General features: G+C 41.4%; 1 protein-coding gene across 1 annotated transcript; it reads left to right on the forward strand.

The window, feature by feature from the left end:
- Nucleotides 1-1,844: 1,844 nt before the first annotated feature.
- Nucleotides 1,845-17,975, forward strand: BPIFC (BPI fold containing family C). Its single transcript, XM_038155034.1, is given in 16 exon segments — nucleotides 1,845-1,916; nucleotides 1,919-1,952; nucleotides 2,323-2,434; nucleotides 2,560-2,688; nucleotides 3,468-3,623; nucleotides 4,406-4,469; nucleotides 5,323-5,383; nucleotides 6,337-6,428; nucleotides 8,277-8,450; nucleotides 9,153-9,206; nucleotides 11,373-11,562; nucleotides 12,077-12,140; nucleotides 13,367-13,409; nucleotides 14,224-14,287; nucleotides 15,063-15,126; nucleotides 16,740-17,975. Coding segments are annotated over 16 exon segments (1,386 nt in total). The 3' UTR covers nucleotides 16,753-17,975.
- The last annotated feature ends 121 nt before the right edge of the window (nucleotides 17,976-18,096 follow it).

The raw sequence follows: 18,096 nt of genomic DNA on the forward strand, positions 1-18,096 counted from the left end.
TGGATAAGAAAACAGAAAAAATAGAAAATATTGACTGCAAGGACTTGATAGTATATATTTGTACCAGATATATACACTGTAGTGTCTGTGTGCATTTATATATATATATATATATATATATATATATATATATATATATATGTGTTATAATACAAATACTATATTGTTTATGGTTTCCTGTATCCTGAGCAATTTCAGACAGATAGGACTTGTTTTCCATCTGTTTTTCATACCAATGGCACATTAATTTACTTATTTTACAGTACAAACATGGCTATGAATATCTGTCCTGTGGAAATACTGGAATTCCTACTGGGGTTTCCTCCTCATCTGAAAATCCAGTGCTGAAACCATCTGCCACAAAGGCAGCATGCCACCCCAAACTCTGCATTCTGGCACCTGAGCACCCCCAGCCAACACTTTACATTGTTCTCTGCTTATCCCTAAATGAAATTTAATAGATTTTACCTGGGAGACCCAAAGCAGCTTGGGATGTGGTTATCAGAGGCCACTCCCTGGGTGATACCACTGAAGGTGATAGCAATTTGCTCTCTTCAAGCCCACAGTTCTTTCCTTTAAATGATGGGCTCATGGCTGCAGAAGGTTTTCCCTGCAACATCCTCAGCCCTGTGGTCTGCTACAGCAAAGGTCTTGTCTTCAGCCTTCAGAGGAGAGGTATGGAAACAAATATGTAGTGATTACTCTTTGTCGAGGAGTGGCTTTGTTGGGAAGTGATAGATGTAGCTAAATCTGGTTAAATTTTGAGATTTTTAAAATTTGAGAACTATGCATATGCTAAAAACACATTTCCTTCCAGTCCTTTGTTTTTGTTTTGCATATGAAGTGTGTTTCTTTCATCTCTCCATATCTGTCAGTTAAAATTTCAAAAGAAAATACTAGTTATACTAAGAGGCAAAGATGTTCTGCAGGATTGCTTGAAACTGTTAAAAAATTAAGTCAATATTCTCTCATCATTTTGGAGATTGTTTATATTGTGATCATGACTAAAAATATTCTAGTGGTTTGAAGTATATTGTTACCTCTAGTAATGAAGCAGCTAGTGAAAGATGCAGCAATTTCAAAACAATTTTTCAGGTATTAGGGAAGAGGCAATTGTCTGCTAATAGATGGTTTAATTCCAGCTCTTTCATAGCCCTGTGGTAACTAAAGAAATTTTATTTGTAGAAATAATGCTAGAAAAGGCACTCTCCAGTACTTTCAGCTGTTTATAATCCAGTGCAGTAGCTGGAAATTAGGAACGCCTTAATAACGTGACCTGTTTGCCAGGTCAGTCCCAGATGACAAATAACTCTGTAGAAGGCTGTTCCCAGCTCTGGGAGGAAAAAAAATCTCTGATTTTGTCCAGTTTTGTTTAAAATTTCTCTATCAGTGTGGCTTCTCTCAATCTCCCTGGGAAACCTACATGCAGTCTGTGATTTATACAGATAGCGCTATCATGGTTTAAATCTTGTCACAGGAGCCCCTGGGATGGGCATGGGCTTCACTCATTCACCAGTCCTGTGGTGAATCCTGTAGAGCCACCAAATTACAGCCTAAAAGTTCAATGTTTGTCCAGATGGACGTATCCCAAGCACTTTCCCCAGTCTCTATGGCAGTGAATAAGTTGACTTTTCTCCTCTACCCTATAGAGCTCACTTTTTTTTAAGTTTGTGGAGAGTGAGTCTTCTCTGCCAGGGTTGCTGGGCTTTCCATTTTCTTCATTCTGGAGAGAAAGCTGGTGTCCAGGGTAAGGGGGGAAAGGAGTACAACCACCAAGTGACACAGCATGAATTTCTGCTATCATTATAAATATTTATTAACAGGTCCTGTAAAAAACTAGGAAGATGCTGAAGATTTGCTGTTCTCTCCTCCTCTTAAGTTTGCTCAGTGGGCAACTGAGTGCCAATCCTGGACTCCAAAAGTGAGGATCACCCAGAAGGGGCTGGAGTATGGTATGTGTGATGTTCTCATCAAGAGCTGCTAGTGGCATTGACTTGAATACTGATATGACAAAGGAAAGAGGGCAGTGGGAGTAAATGACCCCGTGGCAGGCTATAAAGGAAAGTTTAAGAGCACAATAGAGCAAAGTCAGTAAGGTGCTTGACAGCATTGTGCATCATATCAAGGTTCATCTGACCTCAGATACTGAACTGTTCAGCTCTTGCCATGACTAGGAGACCTGAAATAGCACTGCCATGTCTCAAATGAGATACCACCTTCTTGCTGATTCTGTGTCCATCACATTTCCTAAGTCAGAAACACATAACTCTAAACTCCCAGGCACTATCAAAGGCAACTGAACTGATCATTGTTTTCCTGTAGCCAAGGAACTTGGGCTGGAAATCCTGAAGCAGAATATGGAGAAGGAGCATTTCCCTGATTTGGCTGGCCATGAGAAATTTGGGCTTGGTAATGTCAAATACAGCATCTCAAGGTACGTATTCTCTCTGGGGGAAAATTGTGTTTGACTGGAATTTGAATCTTGTTTTGTGTTCATTTTGACTTGTTAAATCCATTTTTTAAAATTTTTTTCTCTCCCTTTTCTCTCTCATGCACTAGGATACATGTTACTGCTGTTGAATTACCCAGTGCTTCCGTCTCCCTCCTACCAGGGTCTGCGATAAAACTGGTGATTGGAAATGCTTCTCTAACCATCAATATGAACTGGAACATAAGGACCTGGATATTGTATGTATAGCTTTGCATGTTCTGGGTTTTTTTTTTTCTTGATGGATAATACAAAAATGCAAATTTTAGTTTATTCTCGTGACCCCTTCATTGTAAAGGTGCTCTTTATCAGCTGGCAGCAGTAACCCAGGAGCACAGACTGGTGCTTCTGACAGGCCTGCCGGTGGGAGACAGCCCCTGCGCCCTCAGACATCAGCGCTGATAAAGAGCCCATGGCTGAGAAGCACTGCTGCAAATAGCACCAGACTGCTGCTCTAGCTGAATGCTGTCATTGTCCAGCCTACCAGCTAATGACACATTTAGAAAAACTGTATTGTGTTCACAGTCCAGCATAATAAACCATCATAGTGCAGTCACACTATTAGAAACCCTCTGTTATGCCACCAAGAGATACAGTTCAAAAGCTGGTGGAAAATGGATGAGGAAATGCCAATATCCTTAGAGCAGTCCCCATACCTTCCTAGTCCCAGGCTGTTTCAGAGGAAAGAAATTCCTCTTCCCCGTATTACCTGTATTGCTAAACTGACTGAATTACAGGAGTCTCTGATCTGCACTTCTGCCAGGGACAGCAGGGCTGATGCAGGGGGAAGGTGGGTCCTGGGAGCTGAGGGGGGTGACACAGCAGGAGTCACAGTGCCCTCACTGGCAAGCATCCAACACAGGCAAGCAAAGCATAGTAATGGCAGTGACCAGGACTGGCCGTGGGTCCACATTACCAGGCAATTCCATAGTGAAGAGGTGGGGTTTTTTCAGTTTTTATTTATTTTCACTTGATGCAGCAAAGACAGTAGTAGAGGCACAGTGCACATTTGAAAAGTGTTTGTTACCGCAATCTTTTCAACACCCCTGGATAATGCAGGCCCTATGTCAATAGCCCTCACCAGCTGCCGGACAACTTCTGGTGATGTAGATATCAAGCTGAATGGGAAAACTGAGTAAGTGGAAGAAATCGGTATAAACACTCTCACAAAATAACTGTCACTGAATGGCACAGAGACAACTTTACAAATTAGGGCACACAGAACTGCTTTTAGGCATCATAAGGCACCACAGGTGAGAACCGGGGCCCCAGTACAGCATTAAAATGACCAACATTGATATCTGTCCTTGTATTTACACACAGGAGAATATAAAGACAGAATCAAACAATCCCTTTATCCAAGAAGATAAAGACAGAATCAATCAAACAATCTTCAGCACTTTCAAACTTCTGCTCTAATCTTCAACTCTAGGCAGAAGTTACAAGGTTGTACTATGCTTCACTCTTCCTACTCACTGTGCTATCAAAATTGAACAGAACCAGACTGTCTGTTAAGTCTCTGGATACAGGCCCATGAAACAGTATCTTGTTATTTTCTTGTATTTCTCTCACTGTCTGAATGCCACTCTTGTCACCTGTTTGGGGGGTTGTTCTTGTTTGTTTATTTTTACTTCTTTTGGAAGTTCCTAGTGCAGAGACTATTTTGTACATATAAGATGGTAGTCTTCTGAAGAAATCCTTTTTTTATAAATATTAATTAACCCAGGCTGAGATGCAAAGTGCTGAAATTATCTTTTAAATGGCGGCTCTCTGACAGTTTTTACATTTCAAAAAGCTCCCATGTGTAGTAGAATATTATACTAAGAGGCCATTAAATTCATGTTCTGCAGAGATACCTGATTTCCTCTTAGTGACCATAGTACTTGACCCATTAATTGCCTTCTTCCTTCCCTCTAGCCTCCTGCATAACTTCTTTATCAGGTATCTGAAGAAACCCATTCACAGGAGCTTGGTCACTAATGTAAGCCTTTCACATTGTATAGGGGAGGGGTGTAAGGAGGATAGCATTCACAAGTCAGTGCTGTGAACTTGGCAAAGGAAGAATTTGAAAAATAATCCTGTAATAGTCCTATTCTGGTCTGATCAGCACAGTCATCATTTTGCCAGCCAGAAATGATTCCAGATAAAGTGACAGGTTCATAGCCAAGATACTGACACAGCTATGTTCAACCACGACAGCAGTAGGGATGGAAAATGTTATTTTTCCATTCCAATGCAGAATAAGTCCCTGCCTGTGTACCTACAGGCATCCTGGGGCTTGGGTCATTTTTATGCTTGGCAGACAAAACATATACTGGGCAATGCATAGAGAAATTATAGCATATCAACTGATAGTATGACATTTCAACTTCATTGTAGCAAAGGGGTGAGTAGCTCTGGTGACAGCCTGCCCAGGGCCACTGAGAGGAAACAGAGCTTGAGATGGCTGTCATTCTGTTCAGGGATTTACAGTTGGACTCGCTGATCTTAAAGGGTCTTTTCCAACCTAAATGATTCCACAATTCTGAGATCTCTCCTGTGACACCAGTATGAGATCTGTCCTTACACTATTTAAGGCTGTGGTTCTGTCACCCCCACCAGGCTGCCTCTGGAAACTTCCCTCTTTTTTTTCAGCTCTGACATACAACACACTTGCATTGCACCAAGCAGAAACCTTGGGGATCCAGTTAGCTGAAGAGAAGCTAGATTAGGCGTTTTGATAAACAAATGCTGCAATGTGTGTCATGCAGCAGAAAGATCTGCTAGCACACATGTAAGAGGTGCTTATACATCCATGCTAATCAGGCCATAACTTGAGTGTGCTTTTATTGCAGTCATGTCCCAATATCAGAGCTGGGATCCAGTGGATAGATGGAGACCTCTGATCACTGAATGGTGAGTTGTCAGTGATACCTTCTCCTTCTGTTTTCTCTCTTCTGATCAGTGAAATTCTGCCCCTTCCTTAACAGCAGCTGCTTAGCAATGCCTCCAGGAGTGGTATCAGTCCCTCTGCTCCATCTGCTCCCTTGCATACAGAACCACAGTTAACTAAAGGCTGGGCTACTTGAGCAAGAAATATGTGTTTCTAAGAGCCAAGGACTTGGTAGCAATTCTCAACTTGCAAGTGTGGCAGTGTGCACTTCTGTTGTGAGAAAGGCCACTTAGAGGCCGCACAGTACTGATGCTGAGGCAGTTTTCCTTTACCATGCTCCAAGTCCTCCTGCACACACAGCACTTCACAAGCTGAAGCCTGTTCTCCTAGCCTGACTGGAAATTAAGTTTTACTTGTCTATTTATCAGACTTGCCAGAGACAAAATGGAAAAGCTCCTTTGCAAAAACCTTCCCACTTGGACCACTTTGGGTTAGATTTGCCAGGCATTTAAGACAGCCGAAGTGTTGGTCAGATATCATGTGCAAAACACAGGTATCTAAGCAGATCAGGCACCCTTCTTCTGGGAAAGTACTTGCAAGTTACAGGTACTTGGGATGCTCTTAAAACTGCTTGACAAGAAATCCCAACACCTTCTTATGCCCTGAGGCGCTGATATGGCCATCTCCTTTTTTGGGTTAGACCAAACTTACTTTCCACAATGAGAAAACAATAGACAAACTAGAGAAGGCTCTTTACAGAAAGTCTCAGTATAAACATCAAATTTTAGATCAGAATGCATATTAGGAGGTCCCTGGTTGTGTTTTTCCCTACTCTCTGGAACAATTTATATCATTCCCTTTCAGAAACTGATTTAGTTTTAAGTATACATAAAATTATGTGATTGTAACTATGTACACATAAAATTATTTCTGTGTTTTTTTGTAATATTCTGTGTCTTACCTACTACTCTTACAGCTGTAATGCAAATTGATGATTTGGCTGAAATAGACTACTCCTTAAGTGGCTTGCCAGCAGTATTCCAACCATTCATTGACCTGGACTTAAAGGTAGTTGCCTCTAGTGCTGTTTGCCTGCATTGCTGAGGGTTCCATTATTCTATGAGACACTTTCTAAGATGACCATGATTGTTGTTCTGAACATAAAGGCTCACTATCTGAGACGACAGACATTTCAAAGCATTATTGCATTTGTTACAGTAATAATTTGTAACAATCCTGTTGTGCAATGAATTATTTAAAAGCCACATCCTTTTCTTTAAACTGCTGTTGAGCTGGTTGTAAAAAACAGAGTGCAGTTAAAGACTAAGCAAGATAGAAGAGAAAGGGAAAGGAAAGAAAAAAGTTATTAAACCTCATCTTTCTCTCACTGTTGATTAATAGCTGGGACTTCATTGTTCATTCAGTCAGGGTAATATTTCTATACGTGGGACTAACTAGATGTGTCTGGTGTCAGATGAGAGAGGAGAAGAAAGAGCAAGACTATCAGAGCAAGAATTAAGTCCTTAGCTTCTTGAATGGGAGGGCAGAAGACCCTTTCAAAAGCATGGGAGCCCAAGGAATGTTGCTGAGTCTGTAGACTTGAAAGTTTATTTCAAATTAAGGAAAAAGTCTCCTTATGTACTGAAACTAAAATCTGACTAGTTCCTGATTCTAAAATGACTTCATTGCCTTTCTGTATAAGGTGATTTGATTGAGGGTAGTTGTCATTAATATAGTATCTGTGATCCTTAATTAAGTTTAAGTTGCCTTGTGCTTGGTGCTCTAAAAAAGCCGAATGAAAAGACAGTCTTGTCACAAAGATCCTATAAATTAAGTATTAAAAAAAGGACAACAGGGAAATAAGAGAGGTAGAAACCAAAAGGAATAAAAAGTTAGCATCTGCTTGTGTGGTAGACACTGATCTCAGCACACCAGCTCTGCAGCTGCTGTAAAACTCTTCTGAGTATTGCAGCAGCTAGATTTTCAGGAGGGACTTGAGTCAAACTAAAGATGTAAAATCATGGCTGTTCCAAGAGCTACTCTTCCACATAAGTGGGGAAATATACAAAGACTGGTAATTCCAGCAAGTGAGGATTGAATGGAGTGGTCACCTACTGTGATTCAGCACTTTGTAAGCATTTTGATAGTCCTTAAAAGACAACAGGAACTTTAGAGCTAGATGAGAAAATAAAGACAGGCAAAATACATTTGAGATTAAACAGAAACAGAACTAATAAAATGGACATAAAAAACTTTAAACTTTTAAATATCTTCATCACTTTCAATCAGTTTACTGATTTACTTTTTCGTTTCATCTGTATGCATTTGGAATTACTAGATCTGACAGGCTTGGCCAATATGATGGCTAATGCAGAAGACAACATAGGCATTTTAGGTTTTTCTGACACAACTTTCCTCTCTCATAAGCCTTTTGTCTGCACAAGTTATCAACTTGATTCTGGGTAGAATACAGCACTGATTTTGACCAAGAAAGACCTCTGGTTTTACAGATCAATTTTGTAATTGAGACCATTGGATAGCTCTTAAGCAGCAGTTCTCAGATTTTAATTCCTCCTGGAGATGAGGAAAGGAGAAAGTAAGGCTTTTCAAAAAGGAGGACCACAAGTCATGCTCTTCATGCAATATTTAGACCCTTAATTTAGACGGTGATCTGAGGTGGCTGACTGTCCTTGGTGACCAGTATCGCAAAAGACAGATCTTGAGTCTCATCTGTGAAGATGTCCAAATGCTGGAACTTGCCTTCACCACCTGCTTGAAAGCACCAAGCCTGCATACTCATTTATATACCAAATAAATAGCCAGGGCAAAGTCAAGGAAAGTAGCATTCATTGTCTGCAGTCATGGTAAAGTTGTATTTTGGCTCTGGTTTTTTTTATCTCTGACAATAACTTTTAGGGCGTAGCCTTTCCAGCTGGAGACAACACTGACTCTCCCTACATGGGATCTTCCTTCATGATCCCAGACCGAAGTGACTCCATGCTGTAACTTCCCTTCTCTGAGTATTTCTTTCAGACCTCCTCATTTGCTTACTACACCGCAGGGGCCTTCAACATGACCATTGCAGAGGAGGTGAGCAGGACACAGAGGAATGGGGTCAGAGTAATGCTCAGTTAGGGCTTTGACCTGCCAGATGTCAGTATGTAGCCGTATAAAGCTCTCAGTTGGTCTGTAGAGTCCTGAGACAGGAGATTATAAATATTAGGGTATTGTTATTCTCTTTTACTTACATTCTATATAGATGCCTTAGGCCACACCCAGGCATGCCAAGTTCCACTGAGCCAAGAACCAAATACTGCCTACGTTGTTACAAAAAATAAAGGGTTTGTAGACCTGAGGCACAGACTTCTCTAACAGTCCAAGAGATCAGCTTTGGAGAATTTTGCAGCCTCAGCAGCTGCTTTGTTAGGGATCTTCTTAGAATGAAAGTACTACAGGGGCCTTGTAAGCAAAGCATATGTCAAAGCACAGCATCTGTGGCTTGAAGGCTGCTTGACTTGGCTAACCCAACTGCAAGGAGGTTCAGTAAGTCCCAAAACCTATAGACTGCAGCCCAAACTATAATGACGTTAAGAATTTGCTTTCTGAGGGATTATTTTGGCATGTATTATTGGGAAGCTGCTTTAAGTATACCGAGTCTCTTAGGAATATTTCTGAGAGGAACAAAATCAAAGATTAATTGAAATTACTGTAATAATGCATTTAGAGAAAAGCTGACCATGAAGGTCAAATCTGGTAACTCATTTGTTTTCTCTGTTTTATTTTTTCCTGCAGGCTTGCTGCTATTTTAATATAAACACAGAGATATTTAGCAGTGTCAACCCTGAGGTGAGTATCATTACTTTCACAAAGTCTCAGGGAAGCCACCCAGTGTGGGTGTCAAGACACCTCACTACTGGTGTATCCCAAGGGCCAGCAGGGCTCCTGCACTGGAAAAGCGGGCACACGTGCATCTTGTAACAGCAGAGCAGATGGGCCTTGTCACATCCCACCCCATGATGAGTTGAATGACTTGCACTGTTACTAAACATAATCTTGGCCCATAACCTTGCACATCAATCGTTTCTCTGGGCACCGTGCCCAAGCCACAGCTATTACTACCTAAAACCAGCTCCATGCAGGAAGAAGCTTCCAGTCATGAGTCCTGCTTTGAGAGACATCCAAGAGCGGTCTCAGCTCAGAAAAGTCGCCTTTCTCCTCCCGAAACCTGCATAATTCTCTTTACTTTGCTGCTGGCCTGTGACTGATGAGAAGAAAAGCTGGGAAGGGACCATGTGCAGGAAAATGAGCTAACAGATGGACAGGAAACATTACTTCCTATGGAACAGACAAGGCAGATGCACAGGATTTCCATTTATTTTAGGTGAAGGAGATGAATATAACAGGACAGAGAATATGAGCATGCATGGTTTTGTTATAGATAAAAAGCCAAATTATGCCAAATCAAATAATTTGCAAGAGCCAAATTACAGGGCAACAAAAGTATAATTTATCTCGCGAATCGGATCATTAAATTTGCCAGCCATGAATCAAAGGAACAGGGCTGAGCCCGGGTCTCAGCTCTGGGTGAACGCAGCTCTGATCCCCTGGCGCATCAGAACTGGTGAGTTCACGAAGTCCATTCATTAGAGTCCAGGTTTTATACTCTTTTTCTTGCCCCAAGCTACTTGTCCTTTGTTCCTTTCTTCATCGGTGAATATTCGTATGGTCCTCTGGTGTCAGAAGAATACTATATGTCGAGTACTCGAATATTCATTTAGTTCTCTGGTCCTCTGTCTGGTGGTCGCAGATGCCTGTCTCATTGGAAAAGCTGCCTTGGAATACACAATATTCGTCTGGGAACCATACATGTAAAACAAGAATTACAGGAACCTCCTTTTCACATGCTAGTGAATTTACCGGAACTGGTGTTCATACACTAGGCAAATTATGGGAATTACGGGAACTACCATTTTCAGTTATCTGTGATCACTATGGACCGGTGATGGCTCTGATGCTCCAAGACTCACTTAGAATTTCTATAGGAGAAGGTCCCCTTCACTTGCTAATTTAGGCTTCTATTCAGTGGACACCTGTGGAAGCTACATTCTGATGAAGTAACCTGATTCCTCAATTCCTGAGTAAGATTTCTAGGATTGCAGGTGCCCTTTGTATCAAACCCCCAAAGCATACATATGTGTATATATATGTTATATTTCCCAGGTGCAATATTTATTTGAGCACGAATTTTAATATATCTATAACAGTTTCCACCAGCCTTCTGAGACAGGGTGAGAAACCAAAAATGAGCAGAAGAACCCCTAAGCTATAAATGCCGAGGAAGGGTGAAATCAGCCTAATAGTTCAAACTACTTCACATTCTTGTTTGCTTCCCAGATGTTAAGTTCCTTCCTCAGAAATATAAGAATTCTCCAAGGGTAGGCATTTATGATGTTCTCCATAAAATGCCATGAGCATTGATGCAAATATTCCACCCCCTCTGTTTCAAATATTGAACTTTGTAAGCCTATTCACTCTTTAGGCAATGAACAGAGTGAGGCTCCTCTGAGGACAGTCCAGAGGAGGAACCCATCTCCTGAGATGGCTGAATTTCAAAGTGAATGACTCCTGAGCTCTTTTATTGTGTAACTCAATACCACATTTAGGGTCCATTTATCACCTCTTTTCACAAGCAAGGATTCAATTTCTCTTGAAACAATATGGAAAAATTTGTATTCCTCAAGTGGAAGGAACTTTTCACTGCATTCCTGCGTGGCCAATACTGTTAATTTAGCACCACAGAAAACCTTTATTTCCTGCTTACCTGAAAGAATCTTATGTTAACAGCTGTCCTTAATCTCATCATAAGGAAATACTTAAAAATTATTGATTCAAAAGTGAGAAAATGCACAATTCTGATCCATTTGATGAGAAAAATGTCGGGGGTTTTTTTTGTGTGTGGGGGGGTTTGTTTGTTTGTTTGTTTGTTTGTTTTTTTGTCTTTGAATCTTACAGGTAGCTAAATATTCAGTTACACCCTACCCAGTGATGTTGAAGCTAATGTCTACTGAAATCCCTATCATCAGCTTACAGGAGGATTCCTTCACGGTAGAGATTCGGTGCTCTGTGGAGGTGTTGGCCATTCTGCCAGACTCAACCACCCGGTCTCTGTTCACACTGAACATAGTTAAGTACAACAAACAAGGTGACATTTAACTCAGGATTAAATATATTTGTTCCTTCCTTCTTTTAAAACTCTGTTCAAGAAACAAAGAAAATGCCAAATTTCTAGCACCTTAAACATGCAGATTCCCCTTACCCACAGGTGTAGGCATGACCTCAACTAACCTATAGGACATTTCTACGGCAAAGAACATTTTCCTCCAGATGGACAAAAGTCCCAACATATAGTGGCTCTGATTAAGCAAGGTTTTGTTCTCTGGAATGACAGTTCTGCAAGTGTGAGTCATGCCTCTTGGCATCTTGTTCATGGCTTTGATTAATGACATCTCATTACCCCCATTTCAGCTCTTGTCAGTGCCATTCAAGTAAACAGACATTTACTGTGTGCAGCCTTGCAATGAGAAAGCTGCATTTACCTAAAACAGCTTCCATGCATAACTGGAAAGACGGTATTTATGTATTTGTGACTAATTCACAGGAAGGGTCCTGGGGTTTTTAATGTCTGGAAATCCATGGTTTCTTTATTCTGCCGGCAGCCAACACCAGCATTTCTCTGAATATATTTGATCAGAAATTGATGGGCTCGCTATGTTTGAACAGGTAATCCAACCTGGGATGAAAAATATTTCCTTTGGAAAACAATGTTCGCAATCCCAACATTAGGAGTTTAGACATATGATCAGATAACTGTAAATATGTTTTGCTGGTAAATTCACCTGCATTACATTCGCTTAATCTAGCAGCGCTTGTACAGTTTAGAGGAGGCAGGAAGCTTCTCTCTGACAAGTCCAGTGGCCCAAAGGGGCTTCCCACCAGTGGACTGCTGCAGGGAAGTGGTCTTAGAAGAAGACTTCCCTTCTTTTTACATCTACTCTCCCCTCTGAGCTAAATAAACGAAGCATACAGGGCAGTTTTGATGACCATAAATCATCTGAGAGATTCCCTCATCACTTTCCAGCTGGCAAGATGTCATGGCTTTCTAGACAACCTGTGCCACTAAAGAATGTCAGAGCAGTCCAGGGCACAGTAGGTCCCCTATGCAGATATTCTTATAGCAGACATTCACTAATTGAAGTCCTGCAACTTGGAAGGTTCAGAAAGCTGGAAACCAGAGGCTAGGCCATTTACACATCTAACATGTCATATTTCATGGAGAAGAAGCTGTGTATATCAGGACCTCACAACTGGGAATTGGGACTGCACTTTCATAGAAGTCCCCAAGAAAGACACAGGGTTAAGAACATGCAGCGTTAACGTTAGCATTTTCTGCAGTAATTTTCAAAGAGGAAAATCTAGAGCATGCTGGGAGCTGGCCTTGAGAACTCAGGTACTGGTGCTGAGGAAACTCAGAAATCTTTTATTGGATACAAGAGTAACTTAGGGAATAAGTATTTCAATTTGGAAACAGAGGCAGTAGCAACAAAGCCATCAGTAGCAGCAGCACCACACAATGAACAGATCCTTCCTTCCTGGTAAGACTCACATGAAAGCATTATGCAGATGTACCAAAATCTTTGGAAAATACCTGACACCCTACAAGTCCTTGGTAAAATCAATTGTCAGTAGGACTTCCAGAACAGCACAGAGGGAGAAGCACACTCAAATTGCTGGCTGCAGCCCTTCTAGCGCACTCTTGCATGGATGCTCAGCAATGCTCCAAGAAAACCACGTATTTCTCTATATGGCAGTATGCAATGTGTGAAAATGCTTAAAAAAAATCTCTGCACAGATGCTTCTTAAGGCCTGGAGCTCTACAGCATGACTGATTAGAATAACTGTGTTTATCCTTTCTTAGTGATTTATCTTGTTTCGCTTCTTTCCCTCAGGATCCAGTTCTCCCTATCCCACTCCAGTGTTGGCTCTTTTGAGGTAAGTAGGTAGTTGAAGCATATAGGAAATGCAAACTAAGAATAATAGTGATATCAAGGCTAAAGAGTAAGCAGCTAAATTTTATCAGTATTTCTAAATCATTTGGCTTCATTCCCAAGTGGCTCTCTTCCTGTCTTCTGGCAGCCACCTCTCTGTTCTGGACTTAAAAGTAAACTCTTTGGGGCAAGCTAGTGTTGTGCAAATGAGACATTCTGTAGTTGTCCCGGCTGCAGTAGGAAGAGATCTCTTGAATCATCAGAGTGAAACAGCAGAGCTGACCTGCAGCAGCAGAGCAGAGCGCCATCCAATGGTCACAGGGATGACTGAGGCACAGGCACCCACTCCGTGGTTGCCCATCAAGGTGCTCAGAATTCTGGCAAGGAGGGAGAGTCAAGATATTTCCCTCAGATGCCTGAAATAATGCAGTTGTAGCCTTGCAGGGGAAAACCCTGCCCCCACAGAGTCATTGCATTATCAGAATAATCAATCAGTTCTGAGTAGTTGAGAAAGGATTTAAACTGTTCTGGTCCTGCTTTGGTATTGGTGATAAATTATTTCACAAATAAAGCAAATAGACTGTTTTAAATAAAAATGTTGGCCAAGCATAATGAAATACATTAGCATTTTGCATCTCACTTCCTTTGCATCATTCCAAAACCTTAAGATCTGAAGTTCACTTGAGCTTATGACTCTTTGAGGCCGAAAGAGAACTGGAAGTTGACTAAGAGCCTACTAATTCCACCCAGGATTAGGGCATGACAGCTGTACCACCATCAGGAAATTATGACTAACTCAGTTTTCTTGTCTGTGGCAGGTCTTGCTTCTGGAGAACATCCTATCTTACATTTTTTGGACTGAAGTGATTCCATCAGCTAATGGTAAGGCTGTATTTCAAAGCATCAGCTAAAAAGCTTCCATCAGAATGGGTTATTCTTGGAACTTCTACTGGCTTTCTGATTAAGTTGTCAACTCCCATTAACTTGGAGTAGAAAATGACCATCAGCCAGTAAGCCATGGAAGGCAAAGATTGTAGGGGTGTCAGTGCTCCGTCTCACTGTTCTGCAAAAAGGGCAAAAATTACAAGGAAAGTAAAAATTCATCTGCCTTTATCTACATCTAGGTGGTCCTGATGCATCAGGGAGAAAAGCAAAATCTCTCTCATCTGCACACCTGCCTGAGGCCTCTATATGTGAAATGTATTCCTTTTTATTAGACCAGAACAGAGCTTTTGCCTCTCCTAAATCTTATTAAAAGCCCTGGAGGGAGATACAGCTTTGTGTCAGCCCTCTATACTGGGATGAGCATCACCTTCTTTAGCTAATGGATACAAATGGGAACAGGTCTTAATGATGGTAGAGCTGTATTAATAATCCCTCCGGGATCATTAGGGACAAATCATTCAGTATGTAATGTGGTGAACATTAAATCCTTGGTTTGGCTGCAACACTCTGCCAAGAGAGAAGCACTTGTAATTCTTTTTTTTTCCCATTGCTAAATGAGCATCTTAGCAACCTCCCAGGCTTGCTTGTGAAGACTAAGAGGCTAATTGTTATAAATGAACTACAAGTCTTTGGATAAACAGTGTTGTTGAAAGGCAGGTGTTTATTATCTTTCTAATGCATACCTAAATTATCATTTGTCTCTTTTTTTAAGCTAAACTGTCAAAAGGATTCCCTCTTTCCTATCTGGCTAATGTTACCTTGACTAGACCTCACAGGTAAGATTTTGATACTTATGAAAGATTTTCCTTTATGAAAGGTTATCTCTCTTTTTCTTTTTTTTTTTTTTTCCGTAGGCATTTATTCACTTTCTATAGTGCCAGAAATTTGCTGTGTTTGAGCTACTTAACTAGTAAAAATGGGTTTAAAATGAGATCTCTAATAATGGTAAAACTGTATTAGAAACAAATGTATCTTTCTTTGAGAGGAAAAGTTAAAAATGAGTATGTAACTATGAAGTGATCAAATGTAGAACTTTTTCAGCCTTGCGAGTTGGAATTCTTGACATATTGTTCAAGTTTGGCCAATCACATCAAATTAGAGTTTTTGCTATCTCACAGTGTTGTTGAATACTTGGAATATGAGAGGGAGGAGAATTCAATTTTGTGCACCTAGGATGCCCGGATTTCATTAATAGTTGGTGATAATAACTGAGGCTAATAGCCAAAAGTAGCTAGTGAGCTCTCAGAAAATATTTTTTGCCTTCTGGTTTTCCTTCTCCAAAACTAGCCCTTAGTTTGAGCATACTGAATGTTGCTAGATAACCAGTCAGTACAAGGGCATTGCTGACAAATGAACACCCAAAAAATGAGTAAGCCTTCTGCATTTCTCCACTTGTTTAACAACTTCTCAAAGTTATTTTCAGTTTTTTCGAAGTCTTTCTTTGAAGAGACTCCTAAATCTTTGTTAGCAGTTAAGCACAAAACACAACTCGGGAAAGGAAATGCAAAGGTTGTTTTTAATTGTTCTTTGCCTGCCACATACCCAGTTCCCTACAAAATATAATTGCTCAGAGACTGCTTTCAGTGGCACTTATTGCCAACACTCTTATAGACTAATTGTGAATGAAGGATCTTAGTGATTCTGTGGTGCCCGTTCCCTCCTCACGTTCCCTAACCAGTCTCCTCATCAGTAACAAGGAATGAGAGACAACGCAGAATTGCTATGCCCTACCAAAGTGAATGAGATTCCCATTTAAAGGCTAGAGTTTAGGCTCTAGTTCTAGAGTTTCCACTTCCAGTCCTAGTCTGATGGCTATGGTCAACAGGAAGAAAAATAATTCTTACTTTTCATAGACAGGCTGGATGGTGCTTTGAGTTATCTGATCTAGTGATAGGTGTCCCTGCCCATAGCAGGGATGTTGGAACTGGATGGTCTTTAAGGTCACTTCCAGCCCCACCCATTCTGTGACTCTGTGACTGTGAAGAACTGCTCTCTGCAGGCTCATTGCTCTGTATGTGCTGACAGTGGGGGAAGCTTTAAGGACAAGTTTAGATTAAATGGCTATTTCTTAAGTGGCGCAAATTAGTAATCCCTTGTGATGCTTGCCTAATTGCCTCAAGGCTCAGATGAACCTTCCTGAGTAGGCTGTATGATCTTTAGATTCCCTTCTGTCATTAACATGGTGCAAAAGGATAGCACCCAGGGAAAGATGGAGCCCTTTTGCAAAGTTCAAAGGACTGAGTTGAATAAACTTGTTACTTCGAAGGCTCAGCTCTTCTCAGTAGATTTTTGGACATTAAACACCAGGATAAATTTTAAATTAAGAAACCCCAAAATAACATGTTCATTTTAATTCATAGTACGTCCATGACTGTTCTTCTCCCCACAGGAATATGTGTTGATTTTGACTGATGTCCACTACAAACACTAAAGGAGAAGAAAGACCACATGTTAACCATGAACTTCAAATCAAGTCAATAATGTGACTCTGAAGACTCAACACTGTCCAGTTCTGCTGAAATGTTTAACTTGAGCTCTGACAACCCCCATCTTGGCTGGGGGCAAGAGGGGGTGCTGGGAATCAAAAAAAGCTGATGGAATTGTTAGCTGGTGTAATGGTGGTAACAAGCAGACCCAAAGGAAAACAAGTAACACATGCTTGACATTAATTTATTCTATAGTTTAACTGATGCAAAAATGTTTTTAAGATTAATGACTCTTTTGAAATACACTTTTGTCCATACACTTCCAGAAGGATGCTGCAATCTCTTAAAAATTAGGAAAAGTACACTGTCAAAATGCTGCTAGGGCAGATACAGCTGCTAATATGTTTCTACTCTAACAACCTTAAACAATTCTCTTCTGCACACCATGAAGTAGGGAGCGAGCCCTCTCCAGAACTGTGGAACTGTCAGACTGGGAACTGTCCCAGTTACAATGGGAACTAAAATTTTTGCAGTGGCTTAACATAAATCTTAAGATGCAGAACAGGACCTGAGCCACTGGCGCTATTACTCTCCATCTCTCCAGGTGACTCTTCAAATCCGTATGCCTGTCATGTGCCCTCTTTAGTGCTGTTTATCCAGCTTAGATACATTTAATTCCTTCAGTGTTTCTGGGTGAGTCCTCTAAATCTAATTCTCTGACATCTTTGTCAGAATTGAAGGTTAGATACTTTTCTTACTTCGTTTGGTACTTCTTTCTTTCTCCTCCTTTTTTTCCCAGTACTTTATTAGTGTGCAAATGTGAACACAGTTCTGCAGAAGGCCATGCCTGCCCTGCAATGCGTAGGCGCTTGTGCTTTGGCCAAACCTGGACGGGAAGCCGGCTCTGGCCTCCCAAACAGCTGTTTACCTCATGCTGAGAAACAATCACTGATGGGGTGCAGGCAGCCTGTCCGGAGCTGAGAGAGCTCATCCCACCTGCTGCAGGGCGGTACCTAAATACCCCAAAGGTACTCTGCCCCGGGGCTCAGCACGCACAGGCACTTGAAAAAAAAAAATACTTGGGGTTTTTCCACACAAACTAGCCCAGAAGCCGTAGGTGGTGTGAGGGAGGAGGCGGCCAGGTACAATCCAGCCCCCTGCGCTCCCTCTCACACCCCGGCCCGCGGGTACCTGGTGCCTGCCGCAGGCTGCCCCAGCATCGTGGGAGGCGGGCCTGGCATGGGCTTCGCTGGGGGCTGGCCAGCCCTCGGCACGGGCGGACGGAGGCGGCAGGAGGCAGGGCTGAGGGAGTAGGTTTGA

This window comes from Motacilla alba, chromosome 1A (assembly GCF_015832195.1).
Source record: "Motacilla alba alba isolate MOTALB_02 chromosome 1A, Motacilla_alba_V1.0_pri, whole genome shotgun sequence".
NCBI lineage: Eukaryota > Metazoa > Chordata > Aves > Passeriformes > Motacillidae > Motacilla > Motacilla alba.